The sequence below is a fragment of the Patella vulgata genome, chromosome 4 (genome assembly GCF_932274485.2).
Source record: "Patella vulgata chromosome 4, xgPatVulg1.2, whole genome shotgun sequence".
Lineage (NCBI taxonomy): Eukaryota > Metazoa > Mollusca > Gastropoda > Patellidae > Patella > Patella vulgata.
The window spans coordinates 13,883,321-13,903,036 of NC_065882.2; the positions used below are offsets into that span (position 1 = coordinate 13,883,321).

At 37.2% G+C, this 19,716-nt stretch overlaps 2 protein-coding genes across 2 annotated transcripts; both read left to right on the forward strand.

Moving 5' to 3' along the window:
- The first annotated feature begins 2,671 nt into the window (after positions 1-2,671).
- On the forward strand, positions 2,672-9,457 carry LOC126817309 (phenolphthiocerol/phthiocerol polyketide synthase subunit A-like). Its single transcript, XM_056100190.1, has 5 exons — positions 2,672-2,873; positions 3,070-3,251; positions 3,483-3,657; positions 6,424-6,633; positions 9,450-9,457. The coding sequence occupies exons 1-5, from the start codon at positions 2,672-2,674 to the stop codon at positions 9,455-9,457; spliced, it is 777 nt and encodes a 258-aa protein (XP_055956165.1).
- Positions 9,458-10,133: 676 nt separating this feature from the next.
- Positions 10,134-19,513, forward strand: LOC126817305 (uncharacterized). The gene is made up of 2 exons (XM_050544162.2): positions 10,134-13,013; positions 13,206-19,513. The coding sequence occupies exon 1, from the start codon at positions 10,278-10,280 to the stop codon at positions 13,008-13,010; it is 2,733 nt and encodes a 910-aa protein (XP_050400119.2). The 5' UTR covers positions 10,134-10,277; the 3' UTR covers positions 13,011-13,013; positions 13,206-19,513.
- The last annotated feature ends 203 nt before the right edge of the window (positions 19,514-19,716 follow it).

A 19,716-nucleotide genomic window follows, 5' to 3' on the forward strand; every position in this document is an offset into this window, starting at 1 on the left:
GGAAATTTTTATAGGTTTCAAAGGGTCATAAAATTTAAGAATAGGTTCACTAGACACAAGTGCTTTAAGGTCTTCAAAACATTTTTCATGATTTGGAGTCCAATTCCAAATATTATTTTTATCTAACAAAGATCTAAGAACAGCAGTTTTATCTGACAAATCAGGCAAAAATCTAGCAAGGTATGTTATCATTCCTAAGAAACGTTGAATATCTTGTTTACACGTAGCTCTCTCCATTTCATTTATCGCGTCAACCTTTCTTTGATCAGGTTTCAGTCCATCTTTAGAAATAACCTCACCTAAGAAAACTAATTCAGGAACACCTATTTCACATTTGTCTTTATTCAATTTAAGACCTACTTCTCGCGCTTTATCTAACACCAATCTTAAACGAGAATCATGTTCAATTTCATTGGAACCCCAAATTATGATATCATCCATAGAAGTGTCAACTCCTGGTAAGTGTTCAAATAATTGATGTATGGTTCTGTGATATATTTCTGGCGCACTACAAATTCCAAAAGGTAGTCGCAGGAACCGATATCTTCCATACGGCGTGTTAAAGGTACATAAGTAAGAACTACTTTCATTCAGTTTTAGTTGCCAAAATCCATTTGAAGCATCTAATTTACTAAATATAACTGCATTTGCGAATTTAGACGTAATCTCTTCTCTTGTGGGTAGTTTATAATGTTCTCGACAAATCTCTTTATTCAGATTTCTCGGATCAAGGCATATTCTGATTTTTCCATTACTGCGATATACAGGACATAAACTGTTAACCCAATCTGTTGGCTCTTCTACTCTGGCAATAATACCATTACTCTCCATTTTCTCTAATTCTACTTTCAATGTTTCTTGAACTGCAAATGGTATAACTCGACAGGCTTCAACTACAGGAACAGCATCTTCTTTTAATTTAATATTTACTTCTCCTGGTAGACATCCTTGACCAGTAAACAAATCAGAATAATCTTCGAAAAATTTAACAGACTTCTGTGACTGATTATTTGAAACTGTATAAACTAATTTCACCAATTCCATTCTTTCACAAGCCTTTCTTCCAAGTATAGGTTTCACATTACCTTCACATATCATAAATAAAGTCTTGTAAACATGATCTTTATGTTTGACATCTAAACAGCATTGACCAAGAACAGGAATATCTGTATTATTAAAAGCTTTCAATCTTGTTTTGGTTTTCATCAATTTAGGCTTCTTCTTTAATTTTTTAAATTCTGTCTTGCCTAAAACATTAACATCTGAACCAGAATCAAGATTCATAACCATTATTGTATCATTTATATCTGTTTGAACTGTCCAATCTTCATTTGTATTCTTCTTCTCTACTGAACCAATAAAAAATACATTATCATCCTTTTCATCATCTTCATAATCTGCATCTACATTATTAACTCTTCTACCACCATTCTTATATCTTCTATTCTGTTGTTGATTATTATTACCATGTTGATAATTACTGTAGTTATTTCTGGATCTTGCTCTATCTGACGAATTGGTTATATTACCTCGGCACATCTTTTGAAAATGGTTGAACCCATTACATCGGTTACATCTCTGACCCGAGGCTGGACATTCACCTCCTCTATGTTGAAAATAACCACAAGCTTTACATCTAGTTGATCTATCTGTAGAATAATTACGATCAGGTGGTTGTGGTGGAGTAGGATTAAATGACCTCTGTCGAAAACTAGTCTTTCTATGTCTGTTATTGTGAACACCATGAACTTGATTAGTAGAACTTTCACTTTCAGCAACTGACTTCTCTGACATCTGTTTAAGAAATAATTGAGTTCCCTCAGCTGTTCTACACATATCTATACATCTGTCAAGTGTTAAGTCACCTTCACTCAATAATTTAGCTTTGATATGAACATCTCTTAACACCTTCAATAATTCTGTCACGTAAAAGACCATCTTTTAATTCACCATGTTGACAATCCCTAGCTAATATACGTAATTCTGTTAAGAACTGGTCAAATGATTCATCAGGATTTTGTACTCTATGATTAAAAACAGACCTTTCAAAAGTTTCATGTTTTTTAGGGTTACAAAATTGTTCAAATCTCTGGACCAGTGGATCAAGCTTCTCTTCTTCATCTGCATGAAATGTGAATGTATTAAATAATTCTATAGCTTCTTCGCCTGCAAGACTTAAGAATACAGCATGTTGTGACCTTTGGCTCTTGGAATCTCTCCCAGTGGCTACCATATAAAGCTTGAATTGTTGATAAAATCTTCTCCAGTTTTCAGCTTTGTTGCCTTTCGTCAAAATTAGATGTTTTGGTGCAGGAATTTCAGACATTTTAGGTTCAATCTACTCCTTCTCCAGTTTTCAGCTTTGTTGCCTTTCGTCAAAATTAGATGTTTTGGTGCAGGAATTTCAGACATTTTAGGTTCAATCTACTCCTTACTTCTGACACCATGTAATATACTTGTGTTTTATGTCAAATGTGTCTGTGTAAAGGACTACAAAATGAGTATAACAGTAACAGCAAGGTTTATTCAGTCAGGCGAGCACATGGCATGTTTTACAATACAGTTGTATCATGGACAATCTCTGGTCTAACTGTTAAAGGGAACTAACTATAAATGATTAGTCTTATAGGATTCAGACAACTGAATATTAATGTATAATATCCTTACAGGTATGACTACCTCTGATTATGCCAAAATTTTCTCTACCATTGCCGAGGAAAGCGATAATTATACATTGACTGGTACCAGTAATAGTATTGTAGCTGCCCGGGTGTCGTATGTGTTCAATTGGACCGGTCCATCAATGATGATAGACACCGCCTGTTCATCATCTCTGGTTGCTGTCCATCTAGCTTGTCAAGCTTTACGATCAGGTAGGTTTACATAAATGTAATTTATTGAAATAAGTGCAATATTTTTGTTTTACTGATGAATTCTTTTGTAAAGCAAAGCATGAAATATTCCATGATGAGCATAATACAGAAACCAAGCACAAAACCAGGGCTCAAAATTCAAACAAAATCGAGAAACAGGAAATAATAAATAATAATAATAATAATGTTTCCTCAGGAGAATGTGATATGGCTATAGCAGGTGGGGTCAACTCACTGATGACACCAGATATATTTATACAACTAAGTAAAGCTGGTATGATATCGCCTACGGGAAAATGTCAGGCTTTCTCTGAAAATGCTGATGGATACGCCAGGGGTGAAGGGTGTGGCATTATTATCTTAAAACCACTAGAACAGGTATATAATTTTTATATTTGAAATGTTTGTATAACTTTTATATATTGGCTTTGTAGCTAGACCAATCATTAATTCGTAACACCCCACCCCCAACAACCTTCTGTTACTTTTTCAGTCCTTCATTCCCTGTTAAGTCCATAAGAATGTGCTGAGGTACACGTTATTTACAAAATAGAAAACTTTCGATAACTTTATATGGTGTTTACTTGATATTATTTGTGTTTTTGGTAGGCTTTGAAAGATAATGATCCTATCTGGGGGACTATTGTTACAGCTGTCAACCATGATGGCCAAACAGTCACACCAATCACAGCACCATCTCCCCAGCAACAAGAATCACTACTCGACATAGTGTTTGACAGATATAGAATTAATCCAGAATCAGTAGACTATATCGAAGCACACGGTGAGTTAAAGATCAATGCAGCTTTTTTATACACCCACATTTTCATGTGGACTATATTGTCACCCCTGCACGTCCGTCCACGATATTGGCATGTATCGGATCGTAACTTTTTGAATTATGTCCCCTGATTGTACGAAAAATCGCGTGTTTAGCTTGTGGTCCCTCTAGAAGTCACAATTATTATCTGAATTAAAAACAACGTTCGAATATATAACCGTTACCCCGTAATGTTGGTTGAGTTCTAATTTCATGAAAATCGCACCAAAACTGCCAGACAAAATGCCCCACCCCCTCCCGTACGCAAATAGTGTAAACATCTGGTATATCGAGGTATATCAAGGTTGTGGGCGTATCCTGCCTGGCAGCCGCTGGTTCAATCAGATAATAATTATGACCTCTAGAGGGGCCACAAGCTAAAAACGCGATTTTTCGTACAATCAGGGGACATAGTTCAGGAAGTTAAGCTCCGATATGCGCAAATATCACAAGCAACCAAGACCTGTGAGTTATAAACATGCATTTCAAGTTCCATGAAAATCAGATCAAAATTGTTACCTCTATAGGGTCCACAACCTTGATATACCATATTCTTACGCTATTTGAGAACGAACGGGCGCCATTTTGTCTGTCAATTTTGGGCCGATTTTCACGAAATTCGAACTCAGTCGTCCTTAGGGTGTAACGGTGATATAATAATACGGTTTTTTTTTAAATCGGATACAAATTATGACCTCTATAGGGTCCACATGCTAAAAACTCGATTTTTCGTACCATCAGGGACCATAATTCAGGAAGTTATGGTCCGATATGCGTGAATATCGAAAGGATCCGAGATCTTTGGGTTATAAACTTACATTTTAAGTTTCAACAAAATCGGATAAAAATTGTGACCTCTATAGGGTCCACAACCTTGATATGCCATATTCTTACGCTATTTGAAAACGAACGGCGGCCATTTTGTCTGTCAATTTTGGGCCGATTTTCACGAAATTCGAACTCAGTCGTCCTTAGGGTGTAACGGTGATATAATAATACGTTTTTTTTTAAATCGGATAAAAATCATGACCTCTATAGGGTCCACAAGCTAAAAACGCCATTTTTGTACATTCAGGGCCCATAATTCAGGAAGTTACGGTCCGATATGCGCGAATATCGAAAGGAATCGAGATCTTTGGGTTATAAACTTACATTTCAAGTTTCAACAAAATCGGATAAAAATTGTGACCTCTATAGGGTCCACAAGCCAAAAACGTGATTTTTCGTACAAACAGGGGCCATAATCCATGAAGTTTCGATCCGATACATGCCAATATCGAAGGCAGCCGAGATCTTTTCGAGATAAACCTATATTTCAAGTTTCGTTAAAATCGGATAAGAATTGTGACCTGTAGAGTGTCCACAAACAAATTTTGGACGGACGGACAGGGGCGACGGCATAATACGTCCACATGAAAATGTGGGTGTATAAAAAACTGTTCGAACGTTACACCGTAATATTGTTTGAGGTCGCTTTTGTGAAAACCGGACAAAAACTGCCAGACAAAATGGCCGCCCCTCCACGCAAATAGTGTAAACATCTGGTATATCAAGGTTGTGGACCCTTTAGAGGTCACTATTTTGATCCGATTTGATAAAACTTGAAATGCATGTTTATAACCCAAAGATCTTGGTTGCTTTCGATATTTGCGCATATCAGATCGTAACGTCCTGAATTATGGCCCCTGATTGTACGAAAAATCGTGTTTTAGAGGTCACAATTATTATCTGATTTTCAAAAACGTTCGAATATATCACCGTTACACCGTAATGTTGGTTGAGTACGCAGATTGTGTAAACATCTGGTATATCAAGGTTATGGACCCTCTAGAGGTCACAATTTTGGTGCGATTTTCATGAAACTTGAAATACATGTTTATAACCCACAGATCTTGGTTCCTTTTGATATTTGCGCATATCGGATCGTAACTTCCTGAATTATGGACCTTCATTGTACAAAATTAAGAGGTCACAATTTTTGTCCGATTTAACGAAAACTAAGATCTTGGTTCCTTTTGATAATCGCGCATATCCTAACGTAACTTCCTTGATTATGGCCCCTAATTGTTCGAAAAATTGCATTTTTAGCTTGCGGATTCTCTAGATGTCACAATTTTTTTCCGATTTTAAAAAACGTTTAAATATATCACCATTCCACCATAATGAAGGTTGAATTCGAATTTCTGGAAAATTGAAATGAAACTGTCCATCAAAATCGCCGCTCTTTGTACGCAAATTGTGTAAAAGTATGTAATACGAAGGTTGTGGACCCTCTAGAGGTCACAATTTTTATCCGATTTGATGAAACTTGAAATGTATGTTCATAACCCAAAGATCTCTGTTCTTTTCGATATTCGCGCATATCGGACCATATCTTCCTGAATTGTACAAAAAATCACATTATATTTTTAACTCGTTCTCTGTCCATCTCTTGAAAAATGTGGGCGTATCTTGCATGACAACCGCGTGTTTTAAATAACGCGGTCTTACTCTTTTTGGAACACCTGCTGTCATTTCTTATTTGAGGACTTCACTTAGCTTACATTTTTGTTGTGCAAACCACAAAAACGAATTTACTAAAAGCCTCGAGATTGTTGTAAACAAGATTTTATCATATACAAATGTTAGGGCGTACTATATTCAAACTTGTTTATATTCACTGGCTCAGGTAATATATACGTGTATATGACATTATGTAATTGGTATTATTTTGATTAATTCCTATTGTAGGGACCGGAACCAAAGCAGGTGATCCAGTAGAAGTAACAGCTCTTGGTAAATTCTTTCAGAAAGATACAAATTCCAAACAGAGACTAATAGGATCTGTAAAAACTAACATTGGACATCTAGAATCGGGTGCTGGTGTAGCTGGTCTAATTAAAGTTTTACTGATGCATAAACATCGGGAAATCGTCCCATCCCTTCATTTTGATAAACCCAGTGAGAATGTTCCTCTTGATAAATATAACCTGAAGGTACCAACAGAAGTTCAGCCCTGGCCCAAAACCGATAATGGGTATATGCGATCTTGTGTAAATAGTTTTAGTTTCGGTGGTACTAACAGCCATGCTATTATCACAACCCACATGAACCCGTCAAATGAATTAGAAAATTATGACACCTCAACATCTCAATTACCCAGGATTGTTTGCTTGTCGGCACGTGATCTCTCCTCCTTACATATGATCAAATCGGTTTTCTGCGAAACCGGAGAAGCTTATAAAATTGAGGATGTTTCGTATACCACTATGTATAGACGAAACCATTTCCCGTTTCGTGTTGCTGTCGTTGGCACTAACATGAAACAAATTATTCAAAAATTGAAAGAAATTGACTTAGAACACAAAAACAGAACAGATCCTCTTTCTAAGAAGAAAATTATTTTGGTCTTCGCTGGAATGGGAACAAACTGGAAAGGAATGTGTCAGTCTTTAATGAAACATTCTACTATATTCAAAGATACTATAAATGGTGTGTCAGATTTATTGAAACAATTTGTTTCAGGGGATTTGTGTGATGCATTTCAGACCGGCTTTAACCTGGATGATCCTTATGTAGCCCCAATCATGACATTCGCGTGTGAAGTTGGTGTATATGCTATGGTCAAAGAATTTGGTGTAGTGGCAGATGCTATCGTTGGACAATCTATAGGTGAAGTTGCAGCAGCGTATGCATCCGGAGCTCTTACCCTAACACAAGCAGTTTGTGTTATTTATCATAGAACTAAATATCAAGCCGAAGCAACAGGGGGTAAAATGTTTGTAGTCAGAAATATGAAGATTGCTGACGTAAAGTCTTTAATGGAGACATTTAAAACACAAGCAAACATATCCTTGTTTTACAACCCATCCTGTTGCACAATCAGTTGTGATGATGAAGTCGTTCATTTGATCAAATCTCGGTTGAAAGAAATAGAACGCCGTGTAGAATTCATGGATTTAAATGTGACAAGCGCATTTCACTCACACCATATGAACGATTGTGCAAAGAAGTTGGCTACTGCCTTTACTCTTGACGGAACTCCACCTACAACGCCAATAGTATCATCGGTAAGCGGGAAAATGGCCGTTGGTGCAGATTTCATCACGTCTGAATACTGGGCGAAAAACGTCAGGAACCCAGTGTTGTTTCACCAGTCTATAGTAGAAGTTCACGAACCCGATAAAATTAATATATTTATAGAAATTGGACCGAAGCCGATTTTAAAGGCGCACATTAGGGAAATCTTTGAACAACATCCTGTTGCTATTGCCATACCAACAATACAGAAAAATGATGAAATAATATCTATAACAAAGGCTGCAGCATCTCTATATGAGTATGGAGTAAATATTAAATGGGAGGATGTTCTAAAATGTTTAGGAAAAGTTCTGGAAGTTCCCCGATACCAGTTCAACCGGGTTCCAAATTGTTACATTCCCAATATAGCAAGAGAAACACTCATGGGTTTTATTTCTAAAACACACCGTCATCCATTTCTGAAATTACTCGGTTCAGATTCTAGAAATTATAAAGTTCTATTAGACCCGACTCGCATTGGTTCTATCTATGAACATAGAATAAATGGAATAGTGGTGATACCTGGTGCATTCTATGCAGAAGTGGGATTAGCTATTGCTGCCACAAAATCTCCCCGCTTATTATTCGAAGAAATCAGTGTTGACTTTAAAAACCCACTTGTTTTGATGAACCGAAAACCGGAAGAGCTTGATGTAGAAACAGAAAACATAAATCAGGAGATACAATTCAGAATCTTTAAAGGGACCAAAGTTTATTCTACGGGTACTATTAAATCTTATACTAGTGGATCTGCTGTTGATAATTTAGATTTAGATTATATCCGAAGCAGATGTAGTAGTTTGCTAACACCAGAAGACATGTACACTAATTTAGCTTCTTATGGCTTTCAATATGGAAAGGCAATGACCATTTTGAAAAGGGGCGTAAAGAATAACAATAGCAACGAGGCTTTAGTGGAATTTAAGTTGAATGGACTTCTAAAAGAAGAAATGGAAGGAACGATACTGCACCCGGCTATAATAGATGGTCTCCTTCAAACACCTAGCGTTTTCGGCTCAAACGAATACGACTTTAAACTGCTTCCTGCCCATTTGAACCAAATTCGGGTCTTGCGGGAAGTACAAGATCAAATGTTTTGCTATGTTAAGAATCTAACAAAAACACCAACAACGTCAACTTACTTAATCCATCTTTGTGCTGACAATGGCGACATCATAGCTAGTATTTTGGAATTCACTATTAAAGTCATTGGCATCAATCGGGAGAAAACTAAAGAATATTTTTACAAACAAAATTGGAAAAAAGTTCTTCTCGTCGACCATAACACAAGTTTTCACGCGAGCGGCGGTAACATCTCTCAAGACGAAGGCCCTTGCTGGATTATTATGGAAAACAATATTAACTTATCGGCGGTTTTCAGCACCCAAATTAAAAAGCACAAAAATATAGCAATAATGATGGACGAATTCAAAGATCAAATAGTTAATAAGCGTGACATACAGACTTTTGTGGAAACAAAATTATTCCGACTCCGAAATATTTTAATACATCTTCACGAAAATACTGAAAACTGCAGGGTTGTAGTTATTACGAGGAACACCTGGACTGTTACTACCGATAAAAGCAACTATGCTGAAACGTCAAATTGTAACCCAATTCAACTTTCAATATGGGGATTTCTTAGATCAGTTCAAAGAGAAACCATGTCTTTTCAACTCTACATTGTTGATTTACAGGATTATAGTAATGAGCAGATATCCGAGACCGGAATCTTGGAATTTTTAATGTGTGAATTTTCGAACAATCTTAAAAACCAGGGTGAAATTCTGGTCACAGCGGGTGCAGTATATTCATTCGAATGTACGGGCTTTTATGAAATGAAAGATTACATTGAACGAGACCAGTCCTCATTAGGCGATTTTGAAATGTTTTCTTCACAGAAAGACAATATACAAGATCGTTTTCAAATGTATCCTTGCCACGAAAGAGGAAATGCTAACCCAATTAATACAGTTGTAATGCGCGTGGACTTCTTGGTTGTCCAAAATCCAGATTTATACCCCTATTGTTTCGATTCCCAAGAGCAAGAAGACACCAACGAACCAACCAAATTTCCTATCTATTGCCTCGAGACGCTTTGCTATGAAGAAAACAATCAAAATGATTTTTATATATCATGCTATACCGTACATGCATCAAACAGGATACAGGTACCTAAATCCTGTTGTATACCACTGTCACTAATACCCGGGTACCACCCTGGATTAATAACAATCTTCGTAACTATGTGGCATATATGTGAGCATATAACATCCAAGTCTGTTGTCTTATTTTGCGAAGATAACACTTCATTATATGAAGAAATTATATGCTTAATGCTGCGATATAGGAAAGTTAAAACTACTCGAGTTTCTCGAAACACCAACAATCTAACAACTGAATGCGACTTAATAAATCTAACACGATTAGACAAAAGTATAATTCTACAATTTGCTAAAGTGAGAAGATTTACTAGCCTTTCTGCTCTTGTGACACAAGACTGCTTACGTCTATTATATCACCACATGCGAGATTCGGAAATTGAAGTTTTAAGGGAATTGGACATATTTTCACACAGAAAGCTCACATCTACCATGCCAAAGATGACAAAATGGTTGCAGAATTCAACTAGAGATGTACAAATGATTATAAATAAATATAGAGCATTCACGGAATCTGCAGATTATCTGACCAAGTTGTTTTCTCGAAAGGAAATCACCATTGACCAATCACCATTACGCTTAAGACCACCAGATCGAATACTCAATAAATCGGCTGCTTATGTAGTTGTTGGTGGTTTAACTGGACTTGGGTGGCAGTGTGTTAAATGGCTGGCTGAACATAACGCTGGGTTTATTGCTTGTTTCAACCGCAGAAATCCCACCAGGGACGACGAGATCAAAATGGAAATATTATCCGATAAATGCTGTTGTAAGATTTTTGCTGTACAAACAGACGTAACAAATTTTATTTCTTTGGAAGGGTCGTTTGAAGAGCTCATGCACCAATTCCCGATGAACCCCGTTAAAGGCGTGATCTTCGGAGCAGGTGTATTGAGAGATTCTACATTGATTAACATGACGGAGAAACAAATAACAGAAGTCTTAGATCCTAAAATTGCTGGGGCTTGGAACATGCACTTAGCAACAGAAACCAAAAATATTAAATTGGATTTCTTTATTCTTCATTCTTCAATAACATCAGTATTCGGGGCACCAGGGCAGAGTAATTATGGGGCGGGAAATGCTTTCCAGGACAGCTTAGCATTTTATCGCCGATCAAAGGGATTACCCGCACAAAGCATAAACTGGGGACCTTTAGACATGGGAATGTTGGAAAATGTCAATGATAATTTGCGTAATAGACAAAGACTAGAAAAGCAAGGTTACCGTCTAATTTGCAAAGACGATATTGGACATTGCCTAGAATCTGCCATTTTATCAGATCTTCCACAGATTATTGTAACTGATCTAAATTTAGAGGTCCTTAAAACTACTCTGTTGGGGAACAAAGACATGTTTGCCATAGAAAAGCTTCGTGGTACATTACAGAAATCTGGAAATATCACTGAAGTAACTGCGGACACAAATTCTGAAACAATACAAATAAGTACCCACGTTTTACAGTCAGCAACTACCGAAGAAAGAATATCAATGATCGAATCTTACATTTCTCAATTAGTATGTAAAGTTCTGATTTTAGATGAAAACAGTTTATCGTCGAACAACTGTCTAGTGGATGAAGGAATGGATTCAATGTCAGCTATGACAGTTGTGAACGAAGTAAAGAAGAATATTAGCTCCACAATACCTATTAGTTTATTATTTTCACCAGATACAACTGTAGCTAGTCTTTCAAGTTTTATAAATGAGAATATCAGGAGTAGCAATGAGGTTGACTGTCAAGATGACAACGTTAACAACCAACAAACCATATCCCACATGGAATACAGATATTACAAATTAAACCAAAATCCACAAGCTTGCAAAGCATTCCACCTATTATTTGATATGGAATTTTCAGATTTAAGCCTGGATAAAGAGAAAATGAACAGTTTGTTGTTGGAAATAACGAACAGAAATCCTATTCTTAGAACAACTTACTCAGGAGTATTGCGTCCAGGAGGCTCAAAAGAGGACATCAAAAGAAATCTGATTGAAGCAAACCAAGCACTTGATCTGATTGTAATCGACAAAGACACTCGAAACATCGATGAAGCATTTGAAAAGGAAAGTATGGAACACTTTGATTTGAAGTCCAAAGGACCCGTCCGTTTCATATACCACACAAATGGTTCATCTATGCGAATCGCCATTATATGCAATCACATAGCATTTGACATACAAGCGATGAACATGTTATTGAAGGAATTCATAAACTGCTTGAAAAGTGCCTGTATGTACGGCGACCTTAAACATCTTCCAATACCAACATCTGAAAATAATAGATTGGCAGCGAATATAATGCATGGGGAACTAGAATCATCATCTAGTGCGATGAAGAGTTTTTGGAAAGAGGAGCTATCTAAGGGCGTCCCGTTGATTTCTATCGATTCTCCCAAAAGATGTGACTTACACGGTCTTTCAGTTACAGCTCATAGACAATTATCTGGAGTACTACACAATAATCTAAGTAGACTAAGCAAGACACTACGGACAACAACCCCTAAGATAATGATGTCTATGTATCAGCTGTTTTTGAGTCTTCGGTCTGGAAATCGTAGAGTATTTATTATTCTACCCGAAGACCTTCGGGGGTTATTACCAGCTACTAAAAACTTTATGGAATGCTTAATAAACCATATTCCAATTTTTGCAGATATAGAACATTCCATGTCCGTGAAAGATTTTCTTGTTACTAACTCCAAACACGTCAATGACATTCTTGATAACAGTCTGTTTCCCTATGATGAAATAGAAAAACTTATACCTAAGGATGCTAACAAAGACTTGTACCGCCATGTTTTGACTTTTAACGATTATTCATTTGTTGATCAATTAACAGCAATGAAGGATGGAATTGAACTGCAAGTGAAAGAAACCAATAATGAACATATTTTTGGCGAATCCTTTTTATTCGTTTTCACTAAATTTAATGCCCAAACAACGTCACTAAAGCTGCAGTTGTGTGCAGAGATGTACAGTCAATCTGATGTAGAAGATCTTATTGACCAAATTATTGAACTTTTACAAGAAATGGTTGATCAGCCCGAAATTAAAATCGGACAGCTAAAAATGGCAGCACCTAAAGAACATTAGAGGGTATGTTGGTTTTCATCTTTGTCTGTGAAAGGTAACTGAAACATGTAGCAGTGTAAAAAAAACTATTTTAAAAAGTTTTAATTATATACTGTGTGGTTCCGATATGCGTTGCTAGACTTTGTTATGCCAATAAGATTCAGAATATTATTATAGTCAATTATGGAAAATGAACACAATATATTATCATTGCAGGGAAATTCTGACGAGAAACATCTACAAGAATGTGACAAATGATGGTGTAAAAAGAATTTAAGTGACGGCATTCAATGTTATTTTAAAGAAAGGGAAAGTAATAGGCTGGTATGAGTACTTCGAATTTACGTAAGCGGGGGGGGGGGGGGGGAAATCCGGAACAAACGATTCTTGCTTTTTATGAAAGGTCTATATGAGTACAACTTCAGGGGAAAAAAATCCACCGAAAATCGGCCATGGGCAAAAAGAGTTATAGGCGTTTTGGTTTTCGTACCCATTCGACTTATCAATCCACCATTTCGTCTCTTTTTCTTTGGCATTCCGAGGATATATTTGTGCATCACAAATGCCTATCCGCTATTAGACAATCGACACAAGTTAGTAGATTCCCATGTTGGGAAATTCTGATTGTAAAGACATCCATGATTGCCCCACCCAAAAGGCTAAGTTCAATCAGCGCATTTACTAGCTGCATGAAATTGTTTGCATAATGTTCAGCATTGTCACGAGCATCAGAAGTGACACTGTCAGATATTTTCAGTGTTGAGGTAAACTCGTCAGGCGCCTCTAATTGCCCCACACCCATATGCAAAATTTTCAGCAAATTTACATATATCAAAAGACCACCTTCAGACATTTCAGTGGTGGGCTTTCTCCGCAGGCCTGGGCGATTTATCTACTACTACTCAATACTAACTAAATGCTACCTCATTATTGTGGGAAACTACCATAATACTTCAATTATGTTGGGTGGTATTGGGTAAACTTCCTACCGTCCCCTCCAGACGCTCCTATTTCCCCAACACCAAAGGCTAAGAGAGAGAGAGAAATGGGGTTTAACTACCACTCGACACAACTAGGTCATTTCGGGACTAACATATGGTTTAATTTTATTTCAATAATTCGCCTGCGCATAGGGGTCTTTAGCAGTGGGAGGAAACCCACGAGGTTGGACAGGCGACCCTACTCCTTGTCACGTACAACCGGGGATTCAAAACCACGCCAGTCGACTCAATGACAGACTTTATGATACAGCGCGCGCTAACCATTCAGCCACCGGAACCTAACTTCCTGACTTTTGGCCCCAGATTGTCCGAAAAATCGCCCTTTTTAGCTTGTGGTCCCTCTGGAGATCACAATTATTACCGGATTTAAATAAAAACGTTTGATTATATCACCGTTACACCGTAAGGAAGGTTGAGTTAGAATTTCGTGAAAATCGGACCAAAATTACCGGACAGAATGGCCGCCGTTTGTACGCGAATAGTGTAAAAATATGGTATATCAAGGTCGTGGACCCTATAGAGGTCACAATTTTTATCCAATTTTGTTGAACCTTGAAATGTAAGTTTATAACCCAAAGATTTCGGTTACTGTCGATATTCGCGCATATCGGATGTAACTTCCTGAATTATAGCCCCTGATTGTACGAAAAATCGCGTTTTTAGCTTGTGGATCCTATAGAGGTCATAATTTTTATCCTGTTTAAAAAAAAAACGTTTGAATATATCACCGTTACAACCTACGGGTGGCTGAGTTCGAATTTCGTGAAAATCGGACCAAAACTGACAGACAAAATGGCCGCCCCTCGTACTCAAATAGCGTAAAAAAAAATATGGTATATCAAGGTTGTGGATCCTCTAGAGGTGACAATTTTCTTCTGATTTTGATGAAACTTGAAATGTAAGTTTATAACCCAAAGATCTTGGTTCCTTACCATATTTGCGCAATATCGGATCGTAACTTCCTGAATTATGGCCCCTGATTAGCTTGTTCTCTATCCATCTCTTGCAAAATGTGGGCGTATCCTGCCTGGCAGCCGCTGGTTCAGTAGTGGTGTATCCCAGCCAGAAGTCTAATTGCTCCACCCAAAAACTAATGTAAATTACCACATGGCTAACGTATAAAATGTATCTGAAAACCATCAACATATTCCATCGAATCATAAATGGCCACTCCCAAGTATTTTCAGTGAACATACGAACTGTAAATCGGACCGTTTCCAACAATAATTGACTGACCGCGCTCACTGTAACTCTTTATGGCGAGAACGAACGCATCCCTTGATGACCCTAATGATTCTGATCATGAATCCTTGACAGACGAATCCAATTCCGATCCAAAAGAGGACGAGTATACTAGTCTTTTTTTAGATGCTCACTGACTATTGAATTACCTGATACAGGACATTTCAGATGTTTATTTCTGACGAAGTGTCGATGCAAATTCTCTCGTCGCTATTATTGAAATGGTAAAGAGATCAGCGTCACCACTCACCAGCTCTCCTCCACATTACCCCCTGATACATATAACACTCTTCGCGACAGATTGAAGCCAATGCCAAACTACACATCCTGGTGAAATGCAGCCATACCAATAATATCAACCATCTAAAAATCTATCCAAGCACCTACTAGAACATCTCAGAATGAATATATTACGAAAACTGTTATCAATCTTAGACTCCTCACAGGTAACAACCACTCCAAAAGAGAACACGAAGCTGCAATAATGGATATAGCTGACTATGTCAGCATTGTCAACAAGACGGGTAACGAAAAAAAACCTTTCCGCTCATCAAACTTAACACCCGAAACACGTTTGGCACAACCAAAATCAACCTAAATCCGAGACTGTCTACCACAAAACAGTCCAATACCTTTCGAATTTTTATTCTTACTGGACTCCAAAGACTTTTGTAATAACATCAACGTAACTTCCCCCCCCCCCCCTACACTTTACTAGACCAGCGTAATGGTAATAAGTTCACTATATATACAGAAAAATCCAAAAACTACCGTAAAGTACCTAAAACAAATTTGATACCCGAAATACCAAAAAATCACTAAAATACCGAAAAAACAACACTATTTACCGAAAAAAAAACTAGGCCACACATAAAAATTGTTTTGTGGGTCATGGGTCAGGCTAGGTCACGCATAAAATAAAGAGAAAAATTGGTCATGGGCAAGGGTAAGGGTGAGTAAGACGATGGCTCGCTAGCCTAGAGGTCTCGCCAGTTCGATCCCGGTGTTGGCCGAGAAAGATCATCGGGGTTTTACAAGGATTATTCATTTTGAGGTCGGATACCAAAACCAAATCGTCCGTAAAGAAATTGCCCAAGGTAGATTGCGGTGGTTTCTTTTCTTGGGTACTATGTACATACCTCCTTACTAAAAAGCAAAAATCATTTGTTCGGAATTTTTTTCTCCAGGTTGTAGTGTCTCCTATCAGCCAAGTTATATTCATGGTTTAAATATAATGGTCGTACACAACTCTTTGGATTATTTTATTTGCAAAATAAAGTCTGATTTCTGAAATAGATATTATAGGTAAAATTAATTATATTTATGATATGTTCGTTAAAAAAGTATTAACATTAGTGTTACTTTGCTCTTATTTTGTAAACAAATTTTCACAAGTTGATTTCCTTTTTTTTGTTAATGTAGAATGGTAATGAACTGCTCTTTTCATTTTCTTTGTTTCGTTTGAATTTGATTTATCAGTTTAGTTTTTGATTGTTTAATTTTTGTTAATGAAGTTGATTCTTTTAAACTTCGTTTTTATTTTTATACGTCCACATTCATAATGTGAACGTATTATGCCGTCGCCCCTGTCTGTGTGTGTGTGTGTGTGTGTATGTATGTATGTGTGTGTGTGTGTGTGTGTGTCTGTGGTTCGCCTACAGGGCGCAATTCTTCATGGATTTTCTTCAAACTTGGTATACTTATTCCTTATACCCCAAGGAAGATCCCTATTGTTTTTGGTGCATGCCCGACCCCCCGGGGCAGAGCCACGCCCATTTCTAGTATTTGTTTGTTTGTCGTCTACAGGCCACATTTCTTAACTAATAATCTTGAAACTTTGCATACACATTCTTTGTACCCTAAGGAACATCCCTATCGTTTGGGGTGCATGCCCAACCCCCAGGGGCAGAGCCACGCCCATTTTCTTTTCGTGTGTCTTTGTGTCGCCTACAGGGCGCAATTCTTACTGGATTTTCTTCAAACTTGGTATACTTATTCCTTATACCCCAAGGAAGATCCCTATTGTTTTTGGTGCATGCCCGACCCCCAGGGGCAGAGCCACGCCCATTTCTAGTATTTGTTTGTTTGTCGTCTACAGGCCACATTTCTTAACTTATAATCTTGTTTTCTATTATTTTTGGTGCATGCCCGACCCCCTGGGACAGAGCCACGCCCAAAATTTGTGTGCCTTTTGTGTCGCCTACAGGCCGCCCAATTTTTATGTTTATCGTTTACTTGGCAGATGTATTCCTTATAGCCTAAGGGCATCAACTATTGATTTTGGGGAATGCCCCGACCCCCAGGGACAGAGCCACGCCCAATTTTTGCCTTTAACGCCCAAAGGCCACAATTTTGAATGGATTATCTTGGAACTTGGTATACTTATTCCTTATACCCTAAGGACGGCAACTATTGATGTTGTCATTTCAATAACAGGATATGGTCCCTATTTATATTGTTTCCATATCCAACCCCCACGGGCAGAGCCACGCCCAGTTTTTGTATTTATCGTCTACAGGCTGCAATTCTGAATGGATCATCTTGGAACTTTGCATATTTATTCCTTATACCATAAAGACAGCAACTATTTATTTTGATGCTTGCCCCGACCTACTGGGGCAGTCTCACACCCACTTTGTTAGTATTTTGTCTGTAAATTTGGCAAAACAAACCCGACGCCTAGCCTTCTTTGCCTCTGATCATATTACAGGCATTTCATATTTCATTCTCTTCATTTTAAAAAGTACCATATCAATCAAAGCTGGAATGTGGACGTATATTGCAGCGTTAGCGATGCTCTTGTTGAACTCTACTTGGTGTAGGTGTTCATCAGGTAATACCTCGACTGAGTTCAATGTAGAGATTAGCCGGTTGATTTGTTGGATATAAACCTTTGAATAATAGCGCCTAACAGGCAGCTGTGTTTAATTATGTTCTCCTGATTTTGATTGTTTTTGTGTGTTTGAAGTATATGTTTGTGATATGCGCTTAGAAACACTTCACGTGTAATGAAGCGCTATATAAATCGAACAATAATAATAATGGTTATATTCTAGCGAGGACAAATTGATTTTTTTCTGTTTTGATATTCCTATGGGATTTACTTACTTCTGTTAGTAGTAATGTTATCACCCCCCCCCCCCCCCGCGCACACACACTCACCCACGCACTCATATACCCCCACATACACACAAACACCAGAGCTAGTGGAAATATGTGTAAACACTTATTTGAAAAATACATTTAGGTCTACATTAGTTACTTTAGGAACTGTCTCTGATCGGACGATATCCGCTGACAGTTCCAATCGCTTCCTATATAGCTGCTATATGAAAATACGTTAAAATACCGCTCTTCACCAACTCTGTTCTCAGGCTATTTTGGAAACCTTGCCTTCTATTTTACACCGTGAATGTTTGTTTTTTGCAAAAAGGAATCATTTCTCCTCATATCTGACACAAATTTATAATAATTCAACATTATGTTCAAGTAGAGTTTAGCGATTAAATAAACATGCGGTCCCCTGCGCATGTTCGAGTCTCGTAATGGCTGATCAGTTCAAACTTATTTTGTGTATGTTTTTAATCGCAGAATTCTACTTGAAAATAGTGTTCAATTATTATAAATGTGTGTCAGCTGTGGCAAGAAATGATTCCTTTGGCAAACAAAGAAGAATCGGGCTGACAAATAGTCGGTAAGGATTCCAAAAGGTGGGGATGATAAATGGTATTTTCATATTACAGTTATATAGGGAACTGTCAGCGGATATCGTCCAATCAGAGACAGTTCCTTAAAAGGACAATAACACTCTTGCTGGCTTAACAGCTCCAAAAAAAATAAAAAAATAACCTTATTCTAAGTACTAGATGTGTTAGTGTCCTACCTGTTGTGTAAATTATCCATTAAATCCTATTTTACTTGTCCAGAGGGTTCAAAAATATTTTTAAATCCAAGTCACATTTGAACAGCTTTACGTCAGGCTTTTCAAATCATTTAGTTGAATTTTTTCAATTTTTTAAATTAGATGTGTTAAGATGAAATTTGTATCATCAATTAATTGGAATATTGTAAAATAGTGCAATTTGTTGACCAGAATAAAGATTGGAACATATTATTCAGTTACAACAAGAGTGGTATTGAGCCTTTAAAGGAACAGGTCTACGCGTGTTGTTGAATGTGTAAAAGCGAAATATTTTCTTATCTTGAACTGTAGTACTGTTTTTATAATACATGAATAACATGTTTTATTGTAACTATTGAATAAACGCAAGACATATCGTATTCTATGTTTTATTGAATTTGAATAGAAACCGAAAACCCATTAACACCCCGCGTGGGAAACGTCTTTCAAATATTGTGAAAATGTTGAAAATAAAATTGACGTTATTATTGTGTTATTAAACATGGAGTATTCTCATTATGTTCTTCGGTTGCTAAACAACGCAATAGAAACCAGTAATGTATTGTAATTTGTCTATAGCGTA